General features: G+C 36.0%; 1 protein-coding gene across 1 annotated transcript in view; it reads left to right on the plus strand.

Annotated features, from left to right (window-relative positions):
- Positions 1-25,969, plus strand: part of LanA (laminin subunit alpha) — a 1,191,635-nt gene that overhangs the window by 1,097,943 nt on the left and 67,723 nt on the right. Inside the window, exon 57 of the mRNA XM_090391815.1 lies at positions 17,582-17,913. Within this exon, the coding sequence (XP_090247941.1) occupies positions 17,582-17,913 (332 nt within the window). The remainder of the gene's footprint in view (positions 1-17,581; positions 17,914-25,969) is intronic.

Raw genomic sequence — 25,969 nt, forward strand, 5'->3', positions numbered from 1 at the left:
CCCAACCCCCCAATTTTATCTGGGCTTGGGACCGTCGTATGGCTGGGACGTATTCATGACTGTAATCCATGTGTGTTCACTGGGCCAGTTTGCCTGTTCTTGAGAGGACTAAAAACCCAAGTTTCCAGGTGAAAAAAAAAAAAAAAAAAAACACCTCTGTATGAGACCGGCTAACTCACCTTTAGTCGAGAGAGACCAGATAAAGGTTCTTCACATCACTGACGGGAATTGAACCCAGGTCTTTCTGACCAAACTATATTGACTGAGCTACGGAGGCTCTCTAACTCAACTGCCACTGAAGCTTTATCATCTACCATTGAGCATCACGTTCCTTTCCATACATTACAGAATTCTACTCTTAATCAACTTTTCCAATACCTTAACTATCATTTTTGAGATTATTATTATGATGATGTGCCTCCCACAATGAGTCAAAAGACTCATTGTGAGAGGCACATCCTAAAAAACACAAAGTCTATTATATCACTCCTTGAACTCATTGATTGTTCATGCTCTCACCACTCTATCAGGCAATGCATTCCACAGGTTAACCACCCTCCATGCAAATAAACCACTCCTCACTCTCTTGCTCACAACTTCCTTTTGTAGCTTCCAGGGATGGCACCTTGTCCTCGTAACTTCCCCTATTCCACCAAGCAAAAGAACTCCCAAATGTCAACCCTATTCCACATTCCACCCTCCACACAAAGAAACCACTCCTCACCTTCTTGCTCACATCACACATCATCCTTTCATAACTTCCAGGGATGGTGCCTTGTCCTCGCTCCTTCCCCCATTCCACCAAGCAAAAGAACCCCCCCCCCCCCAGTGTCAGTCCTGTAACTACTTCTCAACAGTTTAAAAGTCTCAATCATATCACCTCTCCTTCTTCTATCTGTCAAACTCTGCAGGCCAGATTCCCTCATTCCTGTCTTCATAACCAACATTGCATGGTCCAGATACTATCTTTGTTATCCCTCTCTGCACCTTTTCACAGTTAACTTATTCCGTTCAAATTCTGGGAACCAAATTTCAGAACAATAGTCCAAATGTGATCTGATCAGTGATTTATACAATGGAATGATAACACTTTTATCTCTGCAAGTCAACCTCCTCAGTATTACAGCAATCCTCTGGATTTTCTTCATCACCTTTGTAATACGTTCCCTGGAAATCAGGTTTCTATCAATCATCACTCCAAAATCACTTGCCTTCCCTACTTCCTCCAGTCCAGTTCTTCCAACAAAGTATGCAACCTTTCACCAATGTATCCCAAACTTCAAGACTTTACATTTAGCTGCCTTAAACTAACATCCCCATTAATTTGTCAATCTGTTCAATTTATTCAAATCCTCTTGCAGGTCTTGAGCATGTTAAGTATGAAGAAAGATTGAAGGATTACTATTTGCAGAGTCCAGTGAATAGGAGGAGAATATGTGATTGAAATGTATATGCTAGTTAGCAATACTGCCACATTTGCACTATTACTAAAACCCCTTCCCAGCTTCACATCATCTGCAAACAACTGAATATCCCCCCCTCCCTGCAATCCACTGACAATGTCATTAATATAAAGGTTAAATAATACACATTCCAGTACTGAGCCCTGTGGGACCACACTTGAAACCTTCTGCCTCCTTGATATTCCTCCCTATACACAACTCTGATACATATCAGATAGCCAATCCTGAATCCAGTTCACTAACCTGACATCCAAACCCATGTGCTGCAACTTAAATATCAGCTTATCATGTGGTACCTTGTCAAATGCCTTTGTAAAATTCTAAAAAATTGCAGAATATGCCTTTCCCTCATCAACTGCTCTTGGTAGCTTTTTAAAAAAAGGCAATCATATTACTAAAGCAAAAGCACCTCTTAACAAATCCATGTTGATTCTCACAGATAACATTACCCCCTCATCTGCCCAATGCTGTATATGGTCCCTCACTAATTTCTCCAAGATCTTAATAACAACTGATAAAACACAAACTGCTCTATAATTTGACACTTCCAGTCTGCTACCACCCTTATGCAGTGGCACTGTCTTACCCTCCTTCAATTCCTTGGCCAGACTTTACATTGAAAAGCCAAGTCAATGGAGCTGTCAGTTCTTTAGCATATTCTCTCAAAACCCACTGCTTTGTTGACATCCATAGTACTCACTATTTGAAAAACACTCTCCTCTTGCACTTCTAAACCTCGAACCTGTTCTATTCCTCTAGTAGTAAAACCTACTCCTCCAGGATGAAATACCCCCAATAACATGTTCATTGAACAACTTCACTATGTCCTTTGCATCAGTCACTCTATTCCCATTTTTATCCCACAATGTCATTCTTCCATAATCATTTCTCCTCCTACTGGCCACATAGCTGAAAAATTCCCTGAGATTTTCTTTGAATATCAGGGCCAATCTCTTCTCATATTCCAGTTTTGCCTTCCTTACCATACTAGTCACACTCTTCCCCTGAGTCTTATATTCTTCATGCATTTGCTCTCCACCCTTTCTCTTTACATCTCTTCCATAACCTGCAGTTATTGTTTGATTATTGTGTGTCATTCATTTTGAACCAGATTGTGTTCTCCTCTTCACTCATGGTATACAGCTTGCTATTGCTGCTAAGAAATATTCCTTCACAATTTCCTAAGCGCTAGTGATATATACCCACCTTCCAATTCCTCCCTCCATGGAACTCCCCCAAGTGGATATCTAAGACTGTTATAATCACCTGCCTTATAATTCCACATATATTCCTTTCTCTTTGATACTCCTGCATGTCTATTCATCTTCCAAGTCAAAAGCACATGGTCAAGCTCTCCAAATGGTGGCAGAGTTGCCATCTCAGTCATAATCAGCTCTTCTGATGCTATAACCAAATCTAAAACTCTTGAACATTGTGTTCCTTCTGCTATTTGTCCAAGATATTTGTCCTTCAAGAATGCTAGAAATTCTATTCCCTTATTACTACATCCAGTTTCCCTTCCCAATTTATACTGCTTTGGTTAAAATCTCCCATAATAATCATTCTTCTTGCACTTTTGAAGCTCAGCTGCCTAAACATCACCTGCTCCTCACCAGTAGCGCACTCAGGATTTAATCTTGGGGGAGGGAACGATTTGAGAATACACTACGCATCACATATGACCTATGACTGAGCATCTGCAGTGATCATTAATTCATAATTAGTATAGAAATAGAAGACATGACACAACATACATTTTTTAAAAAATGAAAATTAAAATTTTTTAAAAAATTTTAATTAGGAAAAGATTTTTTGGAAAATTTTGAAAAATGTTTTCCCTTTTTCTTTGGGGTTGGGGTACCCTGCTCCCCCCTCCCTCTAGGTGCACCACTGCTCTTCATCCTCTATGCTTACTGGCTTGGAGCAACACCCAACTAAATATCCTGTCCTAGCCACCTCTGCTTCACACCATATGCTTTCAAAACATTAGTGCCACTGCCATCCAAATCCTCCACTCTGAGAGGACATAAGTCATCACTTATCATGAGTGAGCATTTCTCCACCACAGCATTTTTCCTTCCTATCCTGTATAAAAATGCTGTTGATATTGATCACTCTTTAATTTACTATGTTTATCTTAGAGCTTCTTTTATATAATGGAACTATTCTGATCACTCTCCACTTCCTTGAGACCTGCCAGTGGTAAGAGTGAAATTCAATAGTCTGATCAAAGACATTGTCTTGCCATTTCTTTTAACCTACAGGTTAATATATTGTAGCTGCATTTAGATTTTGTAATATTATTATTGTTATTATTATTGTGCGGGCATCTCAATATGGTCTGAAGACTCATCACCGGAGACCCAAGCTATCCACACAAACCATACCTCTGCTTCAAATCATTAACAGACAAAGCATTCAAAACTGACTCTGGCAACCCATTCCACTCATTCACAACTCTGTAAGCAAAAAATCTTTTACTCACACCCCTACTAACCACACCTTTATTTATCTTCCAGGGATGACTTCTTGTTCTTTCCCCTCTAGCCAAGTGCTGTAACATTTCCCTCTGCATCAATCCAATAAAACTCTTTACATAACTTAAATGTTTCTATCATATCCCCTCTTTTTTCTCCTGTCAACCAATTTCTGCAATCCACACACCCTTAATCTATCCTCAAAGGGTACATTCCATAGACCACTCACCAACTTTGTTGCTTGTCTCTTAATCTCCTCCACCACTTCCTCATCCCCACGATACCTAGGAGACCAGACCTGAGCACAGTAATCCAAACATGGATGTATCAAGGCCTTATAAAGAGGTATGACAACTTCTTTATCGCTATTTGTTAGTGTATTCTTTAATAGCCAAGTAATCTTATGAGCTGCTTTAGCAACCTTAGCAACATGTCCCCTAAAGTTTAATTCTATCTACTACTTTCCCTAAATCTCCAGTTTCGTCTATTTCCTGGAGTACAGTTTCATCTATTTCCTGGAGTACAGTTTCATCAGTGGTACACAGCTTGTAATCTCTTTATCCCAAAATGTATAATTTTATATTTCTCAACATTAAACTGATAACCTATTGTCTTTTGCCCATACTGACAGCCAATTTAAAGCATCCTGCAAGCTCTCCACATCACCTTGATTAACTATTTAACTTTTTAACTATTAACCAAAAGTTAATGATGATTTTTCATCATCAGCATACAACTGAATATTTCCTTTCAGGTTATTTCCTATATCATTTATGTACATATTAAACAGTAGTGGTCCCAGCACTGAATCTTGTGGCACACCACTGTTCACCTGTTTTTGCCTTGATTCTTTCCCTCCATATACTACTTTTTGATATCTGTCCAGACACCCTCTTATCCATAGCCAGTATCATATCCATTCACATTTGTTCTAATTTATATAACAGAGTTCCTTTTCCTTTATCCAACTCAGTTGTTACTCTATTATAAAAAAGTTAGTAAATTACTAAGGCATGGCCAGCCATGTTGCCTCTCATAGAGTATCATATTTATATCCACCCATTCTTGAATTCTCTTTTTCATCAATTTTTCCAGTACTTTTCCCACTATGTCTGAGATACTGATTGGTCTATAATTTGCTGCTTCAGTCTTAAGACCTCCCCTTATGGAAGGGAATTATTTTACCCTCTTTCCATTCCCTTGGAACTCTTCAAGAGCTGAGACTTAAATTAAAGAGCCTAGTCAGAGGCATTGTCAGTTCCCTTGCACATTCTTGCAAAACCCGAGCAGATGCCATCTAATCCCACAGCTGTAATTACAATGAGATTCTGCAGTATCCTAAGAACCTCCAATTCATCCATCTCTGTTCCTACATCAGTCTCTGTCACATATGTTACAGCAGTAACCTCACTTGGATGACATACCCTTGCGAACTGGTCACTTAGGAAATCAACTAGTTTACATGCTTCTGTAACTTCATGACCATCAGCACTCATTAAGGTTATTCTTCCATAGTCATTCTTCCTCTTACTTGCCATGTAACCAAAGAACTCTTTGAGATTTCCTTTGGCCTGCTAGATTCTTCTTGCAATCTGATTTTGCCTTCCTTACCATGCTGGTCATGTTTCTTGCCTGAGCATTAATGATATTACTCATCCATCTAACTCCTACCTGATTAACCCTCCTTAACTTAGGTATGACATTTAATATTTGTTCCTCTAGATGCCCATGTACTACAACCATCCTTCCCTTGCAATGTTTTTGAGCTACCTCCCTCCTTAGCTTGTCATCCTGAACTTCTTCAGTTCATTTGTTCATTATCTCCACATAGATGATATGACCCTCCTAAAGGGGATCTCTCATTAATTCAACTATTTCTTCTTTACCTATTATGACTCTACTGTCTGCATTTATTGAAGTTATCCTTCTATAATTTTTCTTTCCTTTACTTAAAATAATGAAGGAATTCCTTGGGATTCCTTTGGCCTACCAGACTAATTTCTTCTCATAATTTTCTCTTCTTTACCCTCATTATCAGTCTACTTAAATCATCTTTTAGGATTTCTACATCACTTTTGTTAACAAAAGCAATGTAGATAGGTGATCAAGTGAACAAAACTGTTGGTTAATTTTTTTTACAAAATTCAATTCCCTTATATCATCAGTTTATAGACTTATAGTTGTTCAGACCTAGACCACAAGATTTTTCTTATTATTATCACCAGACCTCCATGGAGTCAAAAGACTCATTCTTGGATTTTAAGAGATGCTCAAAATATATTTTTGTTTTTTCTCCTAACGACCTCTCAAAGTGACTTACACTATTTCATTCATGTAATCCATCACTTTAAGATAGTTTCCTTTATCCCTCAGTTTATTCCTACATATTCACAAACTGCAATCTCATCTCCTCACACATTGACAACATACCATTCTTCATCTCTGCTTACCATCTCTACTCATCACTAGCATGCTTGCACAACACACTGACTTCACACTATACTGTTATCTTTCACTTTCTTCAGACTTCTGATGTCTGTCTTCATATTCTCTCTGCTTCCCATCTTTTACCAGTACTGGTAAAAGATGGGAAGCTTCATATCCAAAACCTCAGTCACTCTGCTTATTTTCCTTCCTGAAAAAAAAAAAAAAAAAAAACAGTGCATAGTTTATTCATCACATCTAATAACAGAATTCCATGTAGTGGCTCTCAACATTGGATTGTCTTATTCTTTCAGCAATTTCCGATTTGATTTTCCATTTTTTGTGCTTTTCTATACCAACCTTCTCATCTTATGCTTGACTTTAAATTTTTCAGGAAATGATAACGTATACTAATATAGTATATGTTGTCATTTCCTGAAAATTTAAAGTCCTGTAACCAACATATAAGTTTACCTACAAGAATAACAATCATCTTATACTGTATATATGTTTCAATTCATTTCTCAACTTTGCCAGCTCTGCTTTTTGATTCTGGCATCTGATTAAATTGCATATCATTTCATCATTCTCTTGCATACCATACAATTCATGCACTTTTTTCTTTACCCTCACATTTTTTCACCATTCACTGGCACTTTCTTGTATACTGATACCCGTACTCTTTTCTTTACCATCACTTATATTCTGTTTTGAGCCTCCTAGCTCAGTCGGTATAGACGAAGCCCTTTGGTCAGAAAGACCTGGGTTCGATTCCCGTCCATGACATGAGGAACCTTAATCTGGTCTCTTTTGACTAAAGGTGAGTTAGCCGGTCTCATATGGAGGTAGAGGTTTTTTGCACCCAGAAACTTGGGTTTTTCATCCTCAGAACAGGCAAACCAGCCCTGTCAACACACACACTTCTGGAATAAGGAGTAACAACCTATTCCATAGGGATTTTGGTTTCAAATGCCTACACAGTAAAGTATGGGTCTATGCCTGAGCATAAATCAGGATGGATATTCTGTTTTACTCACCATATTCACAGTTGCCCCTCAAAACTTTTATGATAGAAATTTTTGAAAACTAGAAATGAATCACATTCAGGAAATCAACATATGCAATTGTCATTCTTAAAATAAAAATAAATTAAAATCAGCACATAGAAGGCAGCATAAGATGAAAAACGGTAATAATCAGTTGCATCAGTTGCAGAAAACAATGCATCTTATGAAGATGCAAGTGAAAGATCAGAAGTAATACAAGTGAATGATCGGGAGAATGGTATGGAAGAGATTTAAGTGCTTGGTAATGGAAACAGTAGTAGTGTGAGATGAAGAGAGAATGGGAATGCAAGAGGAACAGGGAGAGCTCTGGTGGACAGGGAGACATGGAAGTTGTAGCAAATGTATGTATGGGAATGATCAGCATAGAAGTGGAATAGATTGGGATGTGAGTGGGGTAGTTTGACACTGAGCAGACATATGTGGTAAACAGTGATAAAGTGATTGGGCAAGCGAAGGTGCAAGGAAATCACAATCAACAAGTAGCTTGGGTAGGACTGGTTATAGACTTAACTACTGCTGTGTTTATTTAGAATGCCAGGATTAGAAATAAGAGAAATTAAATGGTTTCACTTATTGAGTTTATTCACTACAAAATCATTGGAATAAGTGAAACATGGTTGATTGAATATGATATCCTAAAGAGAATAGAATGGAAGGGTACATTATTTTGGGGCACAGGGTACAGTGAGGTGGAGGTTGAGAGGAAGAGATATTTAGTTGGATGTTGGCTTGGCTTATAGCAACATCCAAGATGAAATGTATAAACAACTTCAGTTAGTGAACAAGGAAAGGGTGATTTTAACTTCCCTGCCGGTGAGGTGGATGAAATAGTGAGACCAAATTGCACATCTTATCCATGTTATTCAACAGGTGTTATAGAATTTTATCCAGATTTAGCTGGACGTCTATAGGTATCATGGCCGGTTTGGGAGTTAATTATTGTGGTATAGAGTGGAATTAAGAGATAGTATTTGGGAATAAGGAAAATTAATTTCTCGAGCTCTTGAGGGACAACTAACTCAGGCAGTATGCATAGAAGAGTGCACAAGGATTGATAGTTTTACATCTGATTATTTCATCAAAGGATGTAATTGTGAGTGGAGTTTTGCACTTCCATCCAGTTGGTAAGAGGGATCATAAAGTGATCACATGGGTTTTGGCTAACCATTATGAAGACTTCTGTGAGGAAAGGATATATGTGGAACTACAGGGCCGGTGATTATGTCAAGCACAGGAGACAGCTTGGAGCTATACCATGGAATGAGGAGTTGAGTGGTAAGGAAATAAATGCTGCTTGGGAACTTACAAAGAAATACATAACAGCATCAATGTGTGAATGTATTCCAAAGGTCAAAAAGCTGAATAAAGTAGGTGTACAATGAATGAATGAGGGAATTAAGCATGAAACTCTAGAAGAAGAACAAGGCAGCACAAGATGAATATTGGTAATAATCGGTTGATGAAGAATTGCTCTTCATGAAGCTTATGAAGAGCAATCCAGGAGAGTGACTCAGTTGGTAAAGACAATAAAAGTGCAGTACAAGCAGAAATTAGCAAATCAGGCCAAGAAAAGCCTGCATGAGCTTTTTCAATATGGGGCAGAATGATTATGGTAAGATGTTGTTAATGGATGAAAGTGGATGATTGGTGTCTGTTGCAGAGGACATAGTTGAGGTATTCAGTGAGCAGTTCATCAGGGTGTTTCATCCTCAGTGTGAAATTAGAAGCTCAAGTGTCAAGAATGAATAAGAGAAAACTTAATGATGAGCAAGCAAGAGGTATATGAGGAGTTAAGTAAGCAAGCTAGATGTCAATAAGGCAATAGCACTCGATGACATATCACCACATGTCATCAAGTGACTTAAGGGAATGTTTCAAGGAGTTAGCATCAGCCTTGGCCTACCTGTTTAACAAGAGTCATGCAAGTCACAAAGGAGTGGGAGGAAAGCAAAATTGTTCTACTCCACAAAGGCTAGGTGATAAGGCTAGGACAATAAATTATAGGTTGATCTGTATATCTGGGGGTTGTAGATAAGATATTGGAGAATTTGGTGAGAAATAGGATACAAAAATGGTTTGATAACAGTGATATTCTTTGTGCTTGTTAGCATGAGTTTGTTAAATTTCAGTTGTGTTTTGCAAACTTGCTTATGTACTATAACAAAGTTATGAATGTATTGGATATATATATCTCTCTGTAAAGATGGTTTCTTATAAACGGAAAATTCAATATTACCAGCAGATTTATGATCTGCTGGTAACACTGAATCGAAAAAGAGAACACTGCTGTTAAATTCATTTTCAATAGTGAACTTAAGGATAAGGAGTTAATTTTATCCAGAAATTGAAGTAGTTCGAGGAGAAATGGTGTTAGAAATCTGATCCTCTAAATTCTCCATAAAATAAATCAGCCAAAGCAGATGTAGATATAGGACTACTCATCACAGTATCCTCGATCTGTTGAAACAGTTTATTATGCCAAATAAAAATCCAGCATTGATGACAAACTTGAATAATCTAATGATGTAATCAAGGAAATCTACTTGTGTAGAGTTTCTTGAAGTGGTATATTTGTAAGCAGGGCCAGCGGAAGCGGGCACACAGAGAATGCAGTGCATGCGGGCACCGCTACGAAGGAGGAGGCACGCCGGCGGGGTATCGTTCATAAGTTCATTTTTAAGAAACAAAATTTTTATCATGAAAACAAAAAATTCTTAGAATGATCAATATTAAAATAAATAAGGCCAGATACACCGAATAAAAATTAAAAAAAATTGTATATTGCCACCTCTTTGATCATCCAGCTGTTTACAATTTTGTAGCGATAGCTGTAGGCTAAATGCTTGCCTACAGAATGTTGTGTCTGCTGCAGTCTATCTAAAGGGAAATGGTGAACGGTTTTTATGTGTTGAAACGAATTTTCGTACAAAACATTTGTTGCTAGTTAACCAGTCATATGGTACACATCTCAGTAGGCTACTGACAGTAGCGCAGTGCGGACTATTATTTCATCTCTGTGTTGTGTTGTGTAATAATTTTTTGTGGGTATAAAATAGAAATGGAATCTAAAATTTAAAAAAAGTTATCTGGTGCACAAAATCATAAGTGTCATGCTGCGAAAGAAGCAGATGTTAAGAAACAAACTGGGGCGCTTAATAAATTTGTTAAAATATTAAAATATTCTGATGCAGATTGTAACCAACTCGATACATCAGAAAACAGAGTTGAAGAACCGTGCACATCATCCAGTTTGCATGAAAGTACTATTGCAACTACTGAGCAAGATAACAAGATGCATGATTTAAGTGAAAAATAGAAGATTTAGTTGTGGTTGACCACAAAACTAACACATTGTTAGTCTCTGTAAATTTAGAAGATCCGGGTGAATGGGGAAATATTGATGAAAAATTACGTGTTGTTTTAATTGAAATGGGGCCTGTTCAAAAGAAAAATATAATATATCCCAGAGATACATATGGTCATAAATTTGGCGACATGTATTATAATAGAAAAATGGAAAATGGTGAGCTCATGCCAAGAACATGCCTCATTTATTCCAAAGCTTTAAATTCTGTTTTTTGTTTTTGTTGCAAACCTTCCACACCTGCCAAATCAAGTAGTCTTGTAGAGGGTTATAACGATTGGAGAAATGTAAGTACAACTTTGCATAGACATGAGACTAGTTTAACTCACATGAAAAATTTCTTAAAATGGAAGGAAGTTAAGTTAATAAAAATTAAAAAAACAAAACTACTATTGATTGCCAGACTCAATGGAAAAGAAACATTGAATGAGTGTTTTAGAACGCTTGATTGAAATTATAAAATTCCTTGGTAGCCAAAATTTAACTTTTCGCGGATCATCTGATAAATTATATGAAAGGAATAACGGCAGTTTTTTAAAATTAGTCGAACTGTTTGTGAAGTTTGATCCCGTTATGGAAAATCATGTAGAACGTACCCTATAATGAAACAATACAGTACACTATTTGAGTAAATACAGTCAAAATGAAATATTGGAAACTTTGAGTAACGCAATCAGGGATAAAATTTTATTATCAATTCGAAAATCTAAATATTATTTCATAATTTTAGACTGCACACCTGATGTAAGTAAAACAGAACAAATGACCATTATCATTATTATTCGCTTTGTTTCCTGTGACAATGGAATTGTCAAGATCAGGGAAAACTTTTTAGGTTTTCCCTGATATATCAGATTCCACAGGACGTGGTTTATGTGCAACAATAATGGAACAATAAGAGGGTGTGAGTAGGGGAGTGAGAGGCAGGTTTTTTTCGTGCAGAGTTGTGAATGATTGGAATGCCATGCCTGAGAGTGTGGTGTCTGCAAGGAGTTTGAATGTGTTTAAGACCCGGTATGATGAGATGTGTGTGAGATAAAAGGACCTCCTAGATGAGTCTTTGACTCCATGAGGTCTTGTTTAATAATAATAATAATAATAATAATAACAACTGGAAAATGGAACATTTCCATTGAAGACATGCGAGGTCAAGGGTATGACAATGGGGCAAATATGAAAGGGAAAAAATGTGGGCTCCAAAATTTGCTTTTAAACAAAAATCCTCAAGCTTTTTACGTGCCATGTGCTGCTCATACTCTAAATTTAATCATTAACGATGCAGCCAAAGTGAATGCAGATACAATTAGTTTCTTTGCAATTATTCAAGAAATATACAATTTCTTTTCATTCTCTTACAAACGTTGGGCAACCTTTTAAAGGTCGTAAAAAAATTAACATTGAAACAGCCATCAGAAACGCAATGGGAAAGTAAAATTAATGTAATCCGCCCTCTATGATATCAGTTAGGAGAAATTTACGATGCACTTTTTGAAATTTTAAATAATGAAAATTTTAATAAAGAAACTCAGCATGAAGCACAAACATTATGTGCTAAAATAAAGGACTATAAATTTATTAGCTCTCTTATAACTGGATTTACTTAACAGAATAAACGCTGTGAGTAAAATGCTTCAAGACAAAAATATGAACATACACTTGCTTTAGAATCTATCGAAAACTTAAAAATATTCTTACAAGAGTATCGATTAGATAGAAATTTTAAAGAGGTTCTAAAACGGCAAAAGAAATGAGTAAAGAGGTGGACGGAGAACAAGAATTTAAAACTGGTATGGAAGTCCGACAATTTGACTACGAGCATCATGACTAAACGCCACAATCACCAGAAAATAAATTTAGAGTGAACGTGTTTTATACTCTTCTAGACGTTGCAACGTTAATAGAACAGTTTGAACAACTAAAAACATAGTATGATAATTTCAATTTCTTGTATAGATTACTACAAATTAATAACGAAGATTTACGAAAAAATTGTGACGATTTAGAGATTCTCTTGAGGACGGCGACAATTAAAGATGTAAATGCAATAGAACTATATGACGAGTTATGTGCTTTCCAGGATATTTTTCGGAAAGATAATTAAATATTCAAAACCCTTTCAATATTCTTAATTTTATGGTGTCCAATAATTTATCTTTCCCTAACTTTTCAATTGCTTTAAGAATACTATTAACCTTACCTGTTAGTGTAGCGAGCGGTGAACATTCCTTTTCCAAGTTGAAATTGATTAAAACCTACTTAAGAACAAGTATGTCACAAAAAAAGGCTTGTTAGTTTGGCGTTAATAGCTATTGAAAATGATATATGTGCGGAATTAGATGTTAAGACCATTATTTCTAATTTTGTGAATATGAAATCAAAAACCCTAAAATTTTAATTTAAAAAAATTTCAAGTATATTTACGTCATTTAATTTATTTTCTGTTTTTCTGTAAGGATGTTATTTTTTGAATACTTATATTAAATGTTCTAATTATTTCTGAATTATTTTCTTATTTTCTCATCTATCTTGAGTTTCTTTTATTTTCCTAAAAGATAGTTCCACTTATAAAAATTATTAAACATTTTTTACAAGTTACTAAGAATTAAGTAACTTGTAAAATGCAAGAATATTTTAAACTTTAGTTCAAATAAATTTTAATTTTGTTAGCGATTCAGGTTGGTGAGAAGGCTATAATCCCTGTATCATTATATTCAACGATTAAAGTGAAGTGGCTTTATCAAAATTTGCTTTAACTTTTGAGAATTTTTTTGAATATCCGGGTTTTTAATGATTATCCTGCCTAGTCAACACCCCCTGGTTCGTTACATTTAGTGATCCAACGTGTGGCTGTTTTGTCAAAATTTATTTAAGAAATTTCAAATAATTTAAATTTTTATTATCGTAAAAGAACCACACATGCCCGGATTGTTACAGGGGCGCTTAGATTGACATTGCATGCGGGTAACAAAGACCCTAGCGCCAGCTCTGTTTGTAAGTACTGTTAACTACATCATAGGAAACCCTCATTTGATGGAATTTCACAGTTGTAGACACCTAGTTTATTAGGCAGTGTATGTGGAGGTTTAAGAGGTTTCAGGTGATTGGAGATCTTGTTGATTGGGTAGAAGGCAGCCTTTATATTTTCTTGGCAAAAGCAACTTGCTATTTTTGTTTGTAACTGATTGTATATAGGAGAAAATCACTGCTCCTCTAAAGTCTTGATCCTCTTGTTCATATGAATGTTTTGGAGGTTGAAGTAGGATTTTTTTTATTTTCATTAATGTTCTGTTGTAGCCATTTTTTGGTAGAATAGAATGCAGGTAATGTAGCTACTGAATCTTCATAGTTTGTTTTTTGTCTTCAAACCATTTCCTTTTTTTCTTGAATAATAATTGTGTATTTGAGTCTAAAGTTTACCTTTAGACTGAAAGTTGCACAACTTTGATTCATTTGAAACTTACTCATAACTATTCTTTTTAATATGAAATTTAATTTTATCCAGCTCAAAACTAAATGGTGATCACTTCAGATTCAAATTCTCTTTTTCTGTACTCTTGTGTCCTGAACCAGTGGGGAAATTGCTATCTACAATAGCACTGTCAATGAGACTTTTCTTATTCCTTTCAACTTCTCTCGATGTGAAGGTGTTTCTAATTTTTATGGTGGACATTTTTAGTAATAAGTAATCCATGTCCCAAACAGAAATCCAGCATATACGACTATTATTAGCTTTGCTGTTTACTCCAAATTTTCCCAAAACATTTCTAGATGTCTGGTAATCATTTTCTAGAGGTTAGAGAAAGCAGTTGTGCCAGCTGCTTTCTCTAACCTCTAACCCCCCCCTTTTTTTCCCCTTAGCAGTACCTTCTGTAGGACCATAGGCACAAATAAGACTCAGTGCCCAGTCCCCATTCTGATATTTGTCTACATCACTCTACTTGATATTGCCTGCTATTCAAGAACATTATCCTCATATATATGTGGGTAGTCTGAAAAGTTCTTGGACTAGACCATAAATGGCAACACTATTGGGAAGATTTTTTTTCTAAGTTGGTACATCTGTCATAAACATCCATGTGAAATTGCAATTCATTCTATCGAGTAGTTTTTTTTTTATATACAGCTATCTGAAACAAAAGTGTTGTCTGTATTCCTTGAAACAGATAAAATTGAGTATCATGTGGTTATGAAATTCTTTGTAAAAGAAGTTTTAACACCAAAAGAAATTCATTTGAATTTCATAAACGTTTATGGGCTCTCTTCTCCTTCGTTTTCGACAATTAAGAAATGGGTTGCCGAGTTTAAACGCGGCCGTACCAGCTTTGAGGATGATCCATGTGAAGGACGTCCAAAAAGTGTAACACCAGAAATCATTGATCAACGCACGATATGGTATTGGATGACTGGCGAGTCAAAGTGCATGAAATTGCTGAGACTATAGGCATTTCAAAAGAACATGTAGGATACATTTTGCATGAAGAATTGCAAATTAAAAAGCTTGTGCAAGATGGATGCCACACTCTCACAGCAGATCAAAAATACACTCGCCTGAACATCTCTGAACAGTGCTTGGAGCGTTTTAACAAGAATGAAGCTGATTTTGTGTGTCAATTTATTACTATGGATGAGACTTGGATTCACCGTTACACACCAGAATCCAAACAGCAGTCAAAACTGTGGACAGAAGCCGGTTGTTCAGTGCAAAAGAAGACAAAGTGGGTTCCATCAGTAGAAAAGGTCATGGCATCTGTGTTTTGGGACGCTAAAGGCATTTTGTTTATTAATTATCTTGAAAAGGATAAAACAATATCCGGGGAATATTATTCCGATCTTTTAACCAGACTAGACAAAAAATTTGTGAGAAATGACCCAGTGTTGCAGAAGAAAAAAAAATCATCTTTCATCAGGACAATGCACCTGCCCCACAAAGGTGTTTTGGCAATGGGAAAATTAAGGGATCTGCACTATGAATTGTTGGAACATCCATCCTATTCCCCAGATTTGGCTCTCTCTGACTTCTCTCTCTTCCCAAAACTAAAACTGTTCCTTGCTGGTTAGTGTTTTTCTTCGAATCAAGAGATGATTGCAGCTGTAGAGGGGTATTTTGCAGATCTTACTGAGAACCACTACAGGAACAGGATAATGGCGCCGGAGCATTGCTGGAATAAATGTATTAGCCTTGAGGGAGATTATGTTGAAAAATAAAAATAATTTTGAAATGATAAATTCGTTTTTTCATTGTTAGGGGCCGAGATCTTTTCAGACCACCCACATAGTGTTTAATACTATAGTTATTCCTTCTTTTCCCTGATTATTATTGTCTGATATAACATCTTTTATATGTTTCTTAGAAAGATCTTACCTGTTTTTGTCTTCTTTGTTTTGGTACTTATCCAGTTCTTCTGCTAGTTCCATTTTTTTAACACTGTGATGTTGAGTTGGGATTCGTGGTGAGCAGATAGTGAGTGGAACTCTAGTGTGATATCGCAAAGTGTAACGTCATGAAATATGATAGGCAAGAATTTGATATTGAGCTGTATGCTCAATATCAAATTAATTGAAATTGAAATTTTGTTAAATTAATTGACATTTTGAAGGAGATGGAAGAGATTAGAGCTCTAGAAGTGATCATAAACAGAGACTTGAAGTTTAGGAGGCTCTACTACAACTGTGAGAACATCACAATGGATTATGACAGTGGTTAAAAGCAAAGGGATTATATTCCCTTATATAAGGCCTTGATTAGGCCATATATTGACTACTGTGTGAAGATCTTGTCATCTGGTTTTCAAGGGAATGAGGATATCTTACAGAGCGTCCAGTGTAGCTTCACTAAGTCAGTATCAGGTCTCTGAATGCAGGAAATGAAGACAGATTTAGAGAATACAGTTGTGAATAGAAGAAAGAGAATGGATGTGATTGAAACATAATTTCATGAGGGATTGTTACCAGATTAAGATGGAGGAGATTTTTCATAGATTAGGAGGAGACAATGATATAATAAGAGGTCATTCCTTGAAGCTACATAAGGAGGGCATGAATGTGAGGAGCAGGTGTTGAGTAGAATGCATTGCCTGTGAGTGTGATGAGTGCCAAAACTATGAATGGGTTTAAGGCATGGTTTAATGTTCTTTTTGTGAGGTGGCTCTCCCATAGTGAGTCTTTTGACTTCAGTGAGCTCTCACTTGATAATCAGAATAATAATATTATTATTGATAATTTCAAAATCTCTTCTTCATGAAGGAAGAGATGTGATAGGATTACAATTACAAGTTGGTATGAGAAGCCTATGATATAAATGAAAAGAGAAAACTGCATTGGTTAATAATTGCTGTGGGAAATAAGATATCATTTCAGGAAGTTTATAAGGCTCATGTAAGTAAAGATATATGAAAAGTAGATTGTTTACATGGAGATTGGTGAATGAGTGTGGTGTTTTTGCAGAGTGTTCGGAAGTTATACACCAACACTCTGAATATGTTTGAGGTGAAGTATGAGAAGTAGAGTTTGACCTCTTGCAGTGAGTTGTTTGCCATGGAGGCCAGGCATTAATATTACTTCACTTGAAATTCCCTTTCTTCTCATATCACAGAATATCCAATATTCTGTAGTTAATACTGGAAAAAAGATATGCATATTGGGACAAATAAACAAGATATCATTCCTAAATTAGATTAGGTATACAAAATTTTAATATAAATATTGTGTGATCTTGATAATATTTGTGTTTCTGTGTGTTTTGTATATTGAAAATTTTTATAATTATTTTATTTAAACTACATATAGCAGAAGAAGATACGGAAGAAAAAGAAGAAATTGAAACAACAGAGCCAATCACACCTTTTCTTCCTACAAGGCCTGAACCAACTCCTGTTGGTCAGTGTGCTTTGCCAGTGCAACCTCGTTCTGATCCAGACATTAGACCAGAAAATGGTATAAGATTTGGAAATACTCTGCATAGTCGGCAAGAATTTTATCTTCCAGGAGTTAGATCATCTTTAATTGATGAAAGCCATTTCTCTCTTGAATTCCAGACATCTCTTCAAGATGGTGTTCTGTTTTATGTAGCAGGTCAAAGTCATATTGATTTTATTGGCTTGTTCATGCAAGAAGGAAAGGTATTGAAACTACTTTTAATATATTCTTTTTTAAACGAATACTTTAAACTCAGATCATTATATAGATTAAATATGTTATTAACATTTTTGTCATTTTACATCTGAAAGAATATTACATATTACTCTGCAGTAATATCTAAATTCAACAATTTTTTACATTCAACCTGCACATAAAAATGATCAAGAACTATCATTATTTTTTCTGTAATTATTTGCAAATTATATTTTATTTATCACATTTGCTGTTCTTCTGATGTATGCATCTTCTAAATTCAAACTTCCTGTTTGTTTTTCTGCAATCTCAGCCTTACGAGGTTCTTCAATTCTCCTCTCCCATCCTTTCCTTGATTTCTTTCATTTTTTTCTATTTTTGATTACTGTTTCACTAATAATCTTCACTGATTTTCCTCTTTCATATCTTGTTCTTACATATATTTTTATTTTTTGTAATTTTTCATAATTTCCATTTTATTCATCACTCCACTGTCTTTGCTATTTAACCACCTATCATGAAATCATGAATATTGCAAATCTGATTATTGCCTTGTAGTTGTAATCACTGTCTTTACTTTCACTTTTCTATCACACAGTTTTACTTTCTCTAGCGTCTCATTATCCACAGTGCCTGCTACTCTCACAGTATAATTATTTTCAAATTTCTTTTTCTTCTCTTGAAGAGAAAGAAAGATGTGCTTGAAGCACATCTTTCTTTCCATCCCCTCCAACATATTCACAAAATTTTTCATCTTACATATATTTTTATTTTTTGTAATTTTTCATAATTTCCATTTTATTCATCACCCTCCTGTCTTTGTTATTTAACCACCTCTCATGAAATCATGAATATTGCAAATCTGATTACTGATGAAAGAAGCACATCTTTCTTTCCATCCTCTCCAACATATTCACAAAATTTTTCTTTAGGATTATGTTTACGTAATTCTAAACATGAATTATTACATTAACACAAGATGGATTAAAAATATTAACACATTTTAATATGCTTTGTGATTATCTTTCTCTGCACTCCTCAGACATTTATCAATACTAAAAATATTTCTGCTGTTTCACTCAACTTTTTAGTAATCAGCTTCAAAGCCATTGTTGCCATTTTACTCTTGTCTCTCTATTCCCCAATGCTTAACACACACACACACACACACACACACACACACACACACACACACACACACACACACACACACACACACACATTCAAAAAGGTATAATTCACTGATATTATTAGATTCTCATCTTAGACAATAGTATTTTCTTATGTTCTGTGTCTCTTAATATTTCATCCTTAATCAACCCTTCTTAAGTTATAGTCTTAGTTTAATTAATTTCATAGTTTTCTACCTTATTTCTAATATTTCTGGGGTTGATAAATAAATGCAACTTGCTGCTAGGCTGATGTCTGTTATTCACCTCACCTGAAAATGGCCTCCTCTCTCTCACTCAATCTGTTTTTTTTTTTCTTTTTTTTTCTTTACTATTAATTTCTCTAGCTTTCTGTTGATTACATGAATCTGTTCTGTTTAGTGACCACTTTCTTGACAGAAAAAACCTTCTTTTGTCCATTGTGAGAGGAATAAATTTAAATTCCTCTAAATTATGACTCTCATTAATCATCAAGCTCTCACATGATCTGCAGAATAGAATAGAATAACATGTCTGGAAAGACTTATAATGGGATTATATTGATCAAGTGCATATAATAAAAAACTAAGTTATACCAACTAGTTTCACCAACTAAGTCTGTTGGCATCTTCAGGGTACATAACTGAAGTAAGGCACTAAAAAGTAAAAAACTGTTACAAACTACAATCAACCAATTCCAATTATATTAAACAAAGAACAGAGCACGTACAATACATTCATAGAGCGTGGATGATATCACTTGTTGTTATTTAGGAATGTTCTATAGTTGGCACTATAATTCAGTTCTGACGAGTTGAAGGATCTGATAAGGGTCTTCCAGATCACAGGCAAGATTAGTCCTTGGTTCCTGTTAAGGTTTTGTATACAGTGGGCAACTGTTGTGGCCTCCTTAAAAATTTCCAGAGCTTTTTGGTCAAGAAAATTAAACGTTTTTTAACAAGAATAACATGTCTCTTAATCAGGATGACTCAGATTCAAGTCTTAAATTGATGGAGTGATAAAAATAGTTTTACTTAGACATCCTCCTCTATCATTGATAGGTTGAGTCATCCTTTGACAAAGGCTGCTGAGAGTTCTCTGTCTCTCTATGACCTGGGGTCTCTTTGCAATTGAAAATATGTGCTGAATCAATCTATGGCTCTACACTGAAGTGCCATTGAATTAGGGATAGCCACCTAGTAACATGTTGAACCTGCCACCAATGAAGCATACATTTCACAAGCTTGCAAAAACATTTCACAGGTATGGAGACCCATGCATTCTCCAGAGCTTTCCACAATTCGCTCACATTTGGCAATGATGGGGCACAGGCCCAAACACTCTGCTTAACAGTATACTTAAAGATTTTCAATGGGATTTAAATCAGGGCTTATAGGTAGCCATTTCATTATTTCAAAGTCAACAGAATGCTCCAGGAACCAAGCAGTAGTCTTCCTAGACCCGTGAGATGACCTTGCTTGCTTGTAGATGCCATCTTCATTGCAATGCATGATGGACATAAATGGGTGTAAATGGTCAGCCATGAGAGTCATTGATACACGTACAAAGGTCTCAAAGACATCCAGCTGAAGAGACCCCCCCCAGGCCACCACCAGCAGCTTGTACAGTTCCATCTTGATATGCAGGATCCATGGCTTCATGGGGCACCATATCCTGTCTCCCATCAGTGCTATGAAGTTTAAATCGCAATTCATCATTCCAGGCTACCCTCTTGCCAATTTTCAATAATCCAATTTCAATGTTCTTTAGCCCAGTAAAGGCATTCAGCCCCTGTGTTATGCCATTAGAAGTGACACTCTCATATGTTGGCAGCTTCCAAAGCTGAGATGGTGAAGTGAACATTGCTGGTCCTCGCACTGACTTTCTGACTGGAATCCTCATTAAGATGGGAGGCGATTTGAGATAATGTCTGGGCCCTATTATTCCATATGATGATAGCCAGATGGCAAAGCCCACGATCATTCAAGACTGGTTGCCCTTTTCAGTTTGTCTGGGTGCTTGTTTTCATATTCCCAGAACACTCTTGAAACTGTCATATGAGAAAATCTAGGTTTGTTGACAATTTCAGAGATTGAGTGATAAATCCATCAGGCAACCTATGATCTGCCCTTCTGTCAAATGCATCTAAATCCTGTGCCTTTCCCATTATGCCAGCAAAGGTTGTTTGATTGGTAGAGTCTCTGCTACTAATTGCTCACAAAAAAAAAGTTGGAAGGGGTAAATCATTCGATGCTGTTGGCACACTCTCCCTCGATGAGTCTTTGGACTCCCTGGAGGTGTCGCATAATAATAATAATAATATTTCTCACAACAAATGCTGGGGGAAGCCAATGCTGACAGATTTGGCACACAAATGCAAGAGTTGCAGTACAGAATATGCATAGAGTCTTCTGTCCCTAATTCAGTGGTGCTTCAGTGTATTAGTAGTGATCCATTTTGTTTTTAGTCTATCTGATTCTTCCCTCTTATCATCGTTTCTTCTACGTACAGTTATATGCTGAAGTTTCTCAGAGTGAATTTTAACTATCTTAGTTCGAATTCACTCTGATAAATCTCACATGAGCAATCCCAGTAGTAGACCACTGGGATGCTCATGCGAGATTCTTATGTAACTATTCCACTATTGTTGAATTCTTTTTTTACTAGTCTCATTCGGTTCGTTTTTGAATGTTTGATCATAATAGTCCATGTTTCTTTATCCTATATTTCTGTTGGTTTCATAATTATTTTACCTTTAATGGCTTTAAAATGATAGCATGTACTATATTATTATTGCAGGCAACTTCAAGGAGTCCTTAGACTCATCGAGGGAGGCCCTAAACATCTTATCAAAAACAACTATTCGGCATTTGCACAGTATCTATCATACTTTGCTTTGAACTCATTTACAGTTATAGCACCCACAACAAACTCTGGCAGCTTATTCCACTCATTCGCCACTCTCCAAGTAAAAAACCTAGTTCTAATATCCTTGCTAACTACACTCTTGCTCAGTTCATCGATGCTCCTAGTTCTCCCATCACCAGACCTGTTCTGAAAAATTTCCTCTGAATTAATCTTGTAAGCCCTTCAGTAATTTGAATGTCTCAATCATATCATCCCTTTTCTGCCTATCAACCTTTTTCTGTAATCCACAGATCTTCAACCTGTTCGCGTAAGGTTCATTCCATAGGTCAGCTATCATCTTGGTCACTCACCTCTTGATCCTCTCTACCTCTTAACCATCAAGAAGAAATCCAGGGGCCCAGATCTGGACACAGTAGTCAAGATGGGGGGTCTTATCAAGACATGATAAAGAGAAACAATAACTTGCTTATCTCTGCTCATGAAAGTATTCTTCAGTAACCGGGTAATCTGATGAGCTGATTTAGCCACTTTTGCTATGTGCCCCCTAAACTTCAACTCCCTATCCACCAACACTCCCAAATCTCTCTCTTCATCAATCTCCTGGAGTACAGTTCCACCAATGTGGCATACTGCTGCTAATCTTTTCATCCCAAAATACATAATCTTGCACTTTGCTACATTAAATTAATATCCATTCTCATTAGCCCCAGACTCCAATCTATCCGATTCATCCTGCAAAATTTTGACATAGTGTGCATTCACTATTGCTCTACCCAACTTTGCATCATTAGCAAATAAATGAACAGTTCCTCTCAGATTCTTTCCTATATCATTAATGAACAAATTAAATAGCAGTGGTCCAAGAACAGAACCCTGTGGCACATCACTAGTAACAGGCCTTCTTTTGGACTCCATTCCTGAATAAACTACTCTCTGATATCTTTCCATCAACCACCCTCCTATCTATCTCACCAACCATCCCTATGTGCTGCAGTTTACTGATTAGAATTCCATGTATCCTATCAAAGGCCTTAGCAAAGTCCGGCAGTATCATTGTAAATCCATTACCCTTATCCAGCTCAGTCGTCACTGTATTATAAAACATGAGCAAGTTACTGAGACATGATCTACCCTTTACAAAACCATGCTGTCCTCCATACAGTATCCCATTTTCATCTATCCATTCCTGTATTTTGTTCTTGACTAATATCTCTAAAACCTTGACAACGATTCTTGATATGCTGATCAGATGGTAATGTGCAACAGCAGTCTTGGAACCTCCTTTATGCAATGGAACTATCTTCCCCTCTTTCCACCCCTTCAGACTAACCCAGAGCTGAGACTTAAATTAAACAATATGATCAAGGGAACTGACTCGAGCTGGTATACCATCCAATTCCACAGATGTATTTACATTAAGGTTCTGTAATCTACTATTCACCTCCGTTTCATTCACTTCAATTCCTGTATCAGTCATTCGTTCTCTCATTCCTGCAATATCACAGCCTGGATGATATACTCTTGAAAAGTGTTCGCCTAGTAATTCTACTATTTCAGCTGATTCAGTTACCTCTCTGCCATTAGCATTCCTTAGAATCATTTTGCCGTATACATTTTTTCTTTTTACTTGCAGCATATCGAAAGAACTGTTTGGGGTTCACTTTAGCTTGCATTGCTAATTTACTTTCATAATCTGCTTTTGCTTTTCTTACCACACTAGTTATCCTTCTGGACTGTGCTTTGTACTGTTCGTGTGCCTGCAGGTCACCTTTCTCCTTAAATTTCATCCACAATTGTTTAGTTTTTTGCAGCTCAAGCTTAATGGTGTTATTCATCCATTTAATTCCACTTGATTTACTCTGCACAGACTCTAGGTATGCAGTCAGCCATTACCTCCCTCAAACACTCCTTAACCACTTCCCATGCACTATCAACATCCAGCGCTTGTAGTTTAACATGGCATGGCATGGCATTGATCCAAAGCAATCTCCTAAGCTTGTCATACTTACCAGCCCGGTAATTCCTCATGTACCCTGTCTTAATTGAGGACAAGCCAGTGGCAATTTCATACTTGACTTACTGTTAAAAGTTTTTTACTTAGTTACAAAGTAAATTATAATATTGTTGCTTGAACCCAAGTGCAAGCAAACAAAACTTTGCACATATTCTTGGTTACTTATATATGGAGGCAGATAACTTCACATCAAATTTCCCTAGTATCCCATAATACATATATAGTATCCCATAATACAGCACACTGACTTTCAGACATTTATATTTGCCATGTATTGTCATTGAGAAGGATTTGACAGGCAACATACAATTATGCATATATAGGCATGCTGATTATGCATATATAGGCAATGTTATCAGAAATATGGCTGATATGCAGTATGCTCACAGAATGATTTAAATAGGCTGAAATTGTAGGCATTAGAAAATGGCTGTCAGTTTCAGTTCAATGTTAGTAAATGTTACTAATGTTAGTTCAATGTTAGTAAATGTTACTAATGTTAGTTCAATGTTAGTAAATGTTACTAATGTTAGCTCAGTGTTAGTCGTGCACTTACAGTAGGTGAGATTAAATATCCAATGTCATATTGTATTGGTGGGATTCTGCTGGGAAAAACTGATCAGGCTAGGTACCTTGGAGTTTTAGTAGTTAAGCAGTTGAAGTTCAAGGACCATATAGCAATGATTACAAATGCAACCCAGAGGATAATTGCAATGCTGAAAGAACTTTCATATTGATATGTAAAGATAATGCACAAGATTAGAAGATGCATAAGGTTTGTTGCCCTGGAGGTAAAATAAATAGAGTAATTGAAGCATTGGTTATGAGGACAAAGTGAGCAAAGGAGTCGGTAGTGGTAACAAGGCCATACTTATGCTCATTGTTGGATCCTACTTCTTCTTAATCTATATTTTGGATCAGACATGGTTACTATTACGATGTTCTTAACTAATTGATAAGTTGTAAGTTGATTTCTAATTCAAATATAAAGAAAATTTATATTTAAAGACTGCGCCACTTTATATCTGAATTAGTTCAAGAATTGAAGATAAACCAACTCCCAACTACCCTTCCTTTATATGTTGTTATTACATATACAGGCCGAGTATATTTAACTTACTCAATTTACCCGCTTTGGTTCGAATATTTTATGAATGGTGCAGTAAAAGAGATTCAGGCAAAACACAACTTTTGATTAACAAAAACAAACATTTAATTTTAGAATCACAAATTTTACAATTAAGTTCAAATCAGTAATTAAGATATCACATACATTTTAGCTCCTCAGGTAAATTCATTCATTCAACTCATACAATGGTAAATCTGTTATCTCTATAATGCAGTCTTCTCACAGTTCCATAAGTTCCAAATACAACAAAATTTACAGTAATACCTCTTCACAAACAAACACTTTTAAATTTACACTTTAGCTAACTTCCTCAATAGTTATTGTTAGTATAAGGAAATTCTAGGATGAAACTCTCACACTTCTCTGTATAGGAATATTAATGGTTGGAATAAGCTTACCAATAATCTTCTATCTTCATCTACTTATACATTTACACTTTTTACAACTGTAAACACTTTAAACAGTAAATGGCACTCATTAAATAAATTCTTCTAAGCAATAACTGAATTAATCATCCGTCACAATACACATAAACAAACGTTGTTGCATAAAGTACTACTGGTCACTCATGAAATAAGGCAATACACAATAATTCCTTAACTTTAGGTTTTATATGCACAGTTGTTCATTCCTCCAGCATTCGATTAATTCTTTAGGCACTATAATTCTAAGCACAGCTAACGGTAAACTTCAATTTTACAGCCTCTACTATTCTAGTAACTCCATGCTTTATTTCAAAATTCTGTGTGTCCTTGACAGGTTGGCCCTGAAATTAAATCTCAACTCAAATATTGCTAATCTATTTAGTAGTCACTCAGCTGTCTTCCGTAGCTGTAATTGTTATTCTACAATTTATTAGCTAACCGCCTCTCGACTAGTAGACTTTATTAGCTGCTTGAGTGACT

Source organism: Typopeltis vanoorti, chromosome 4, assembly GCF_054136105.1.
Source record: "Typopeltis vanoorti isolate ZY-2024b chromosome 4, IOZ_Tvanoo_1.0, whole genome shotgun sequence".
In the NCBI taxonomy this organism is placed as follows: domain Eukaryota; kingdom Metazoa; phylum Arthropoda; class Arachnida; order Uropygi; family Thelyphonidae; genus Typopeltis; species Typopeltis vanoorti.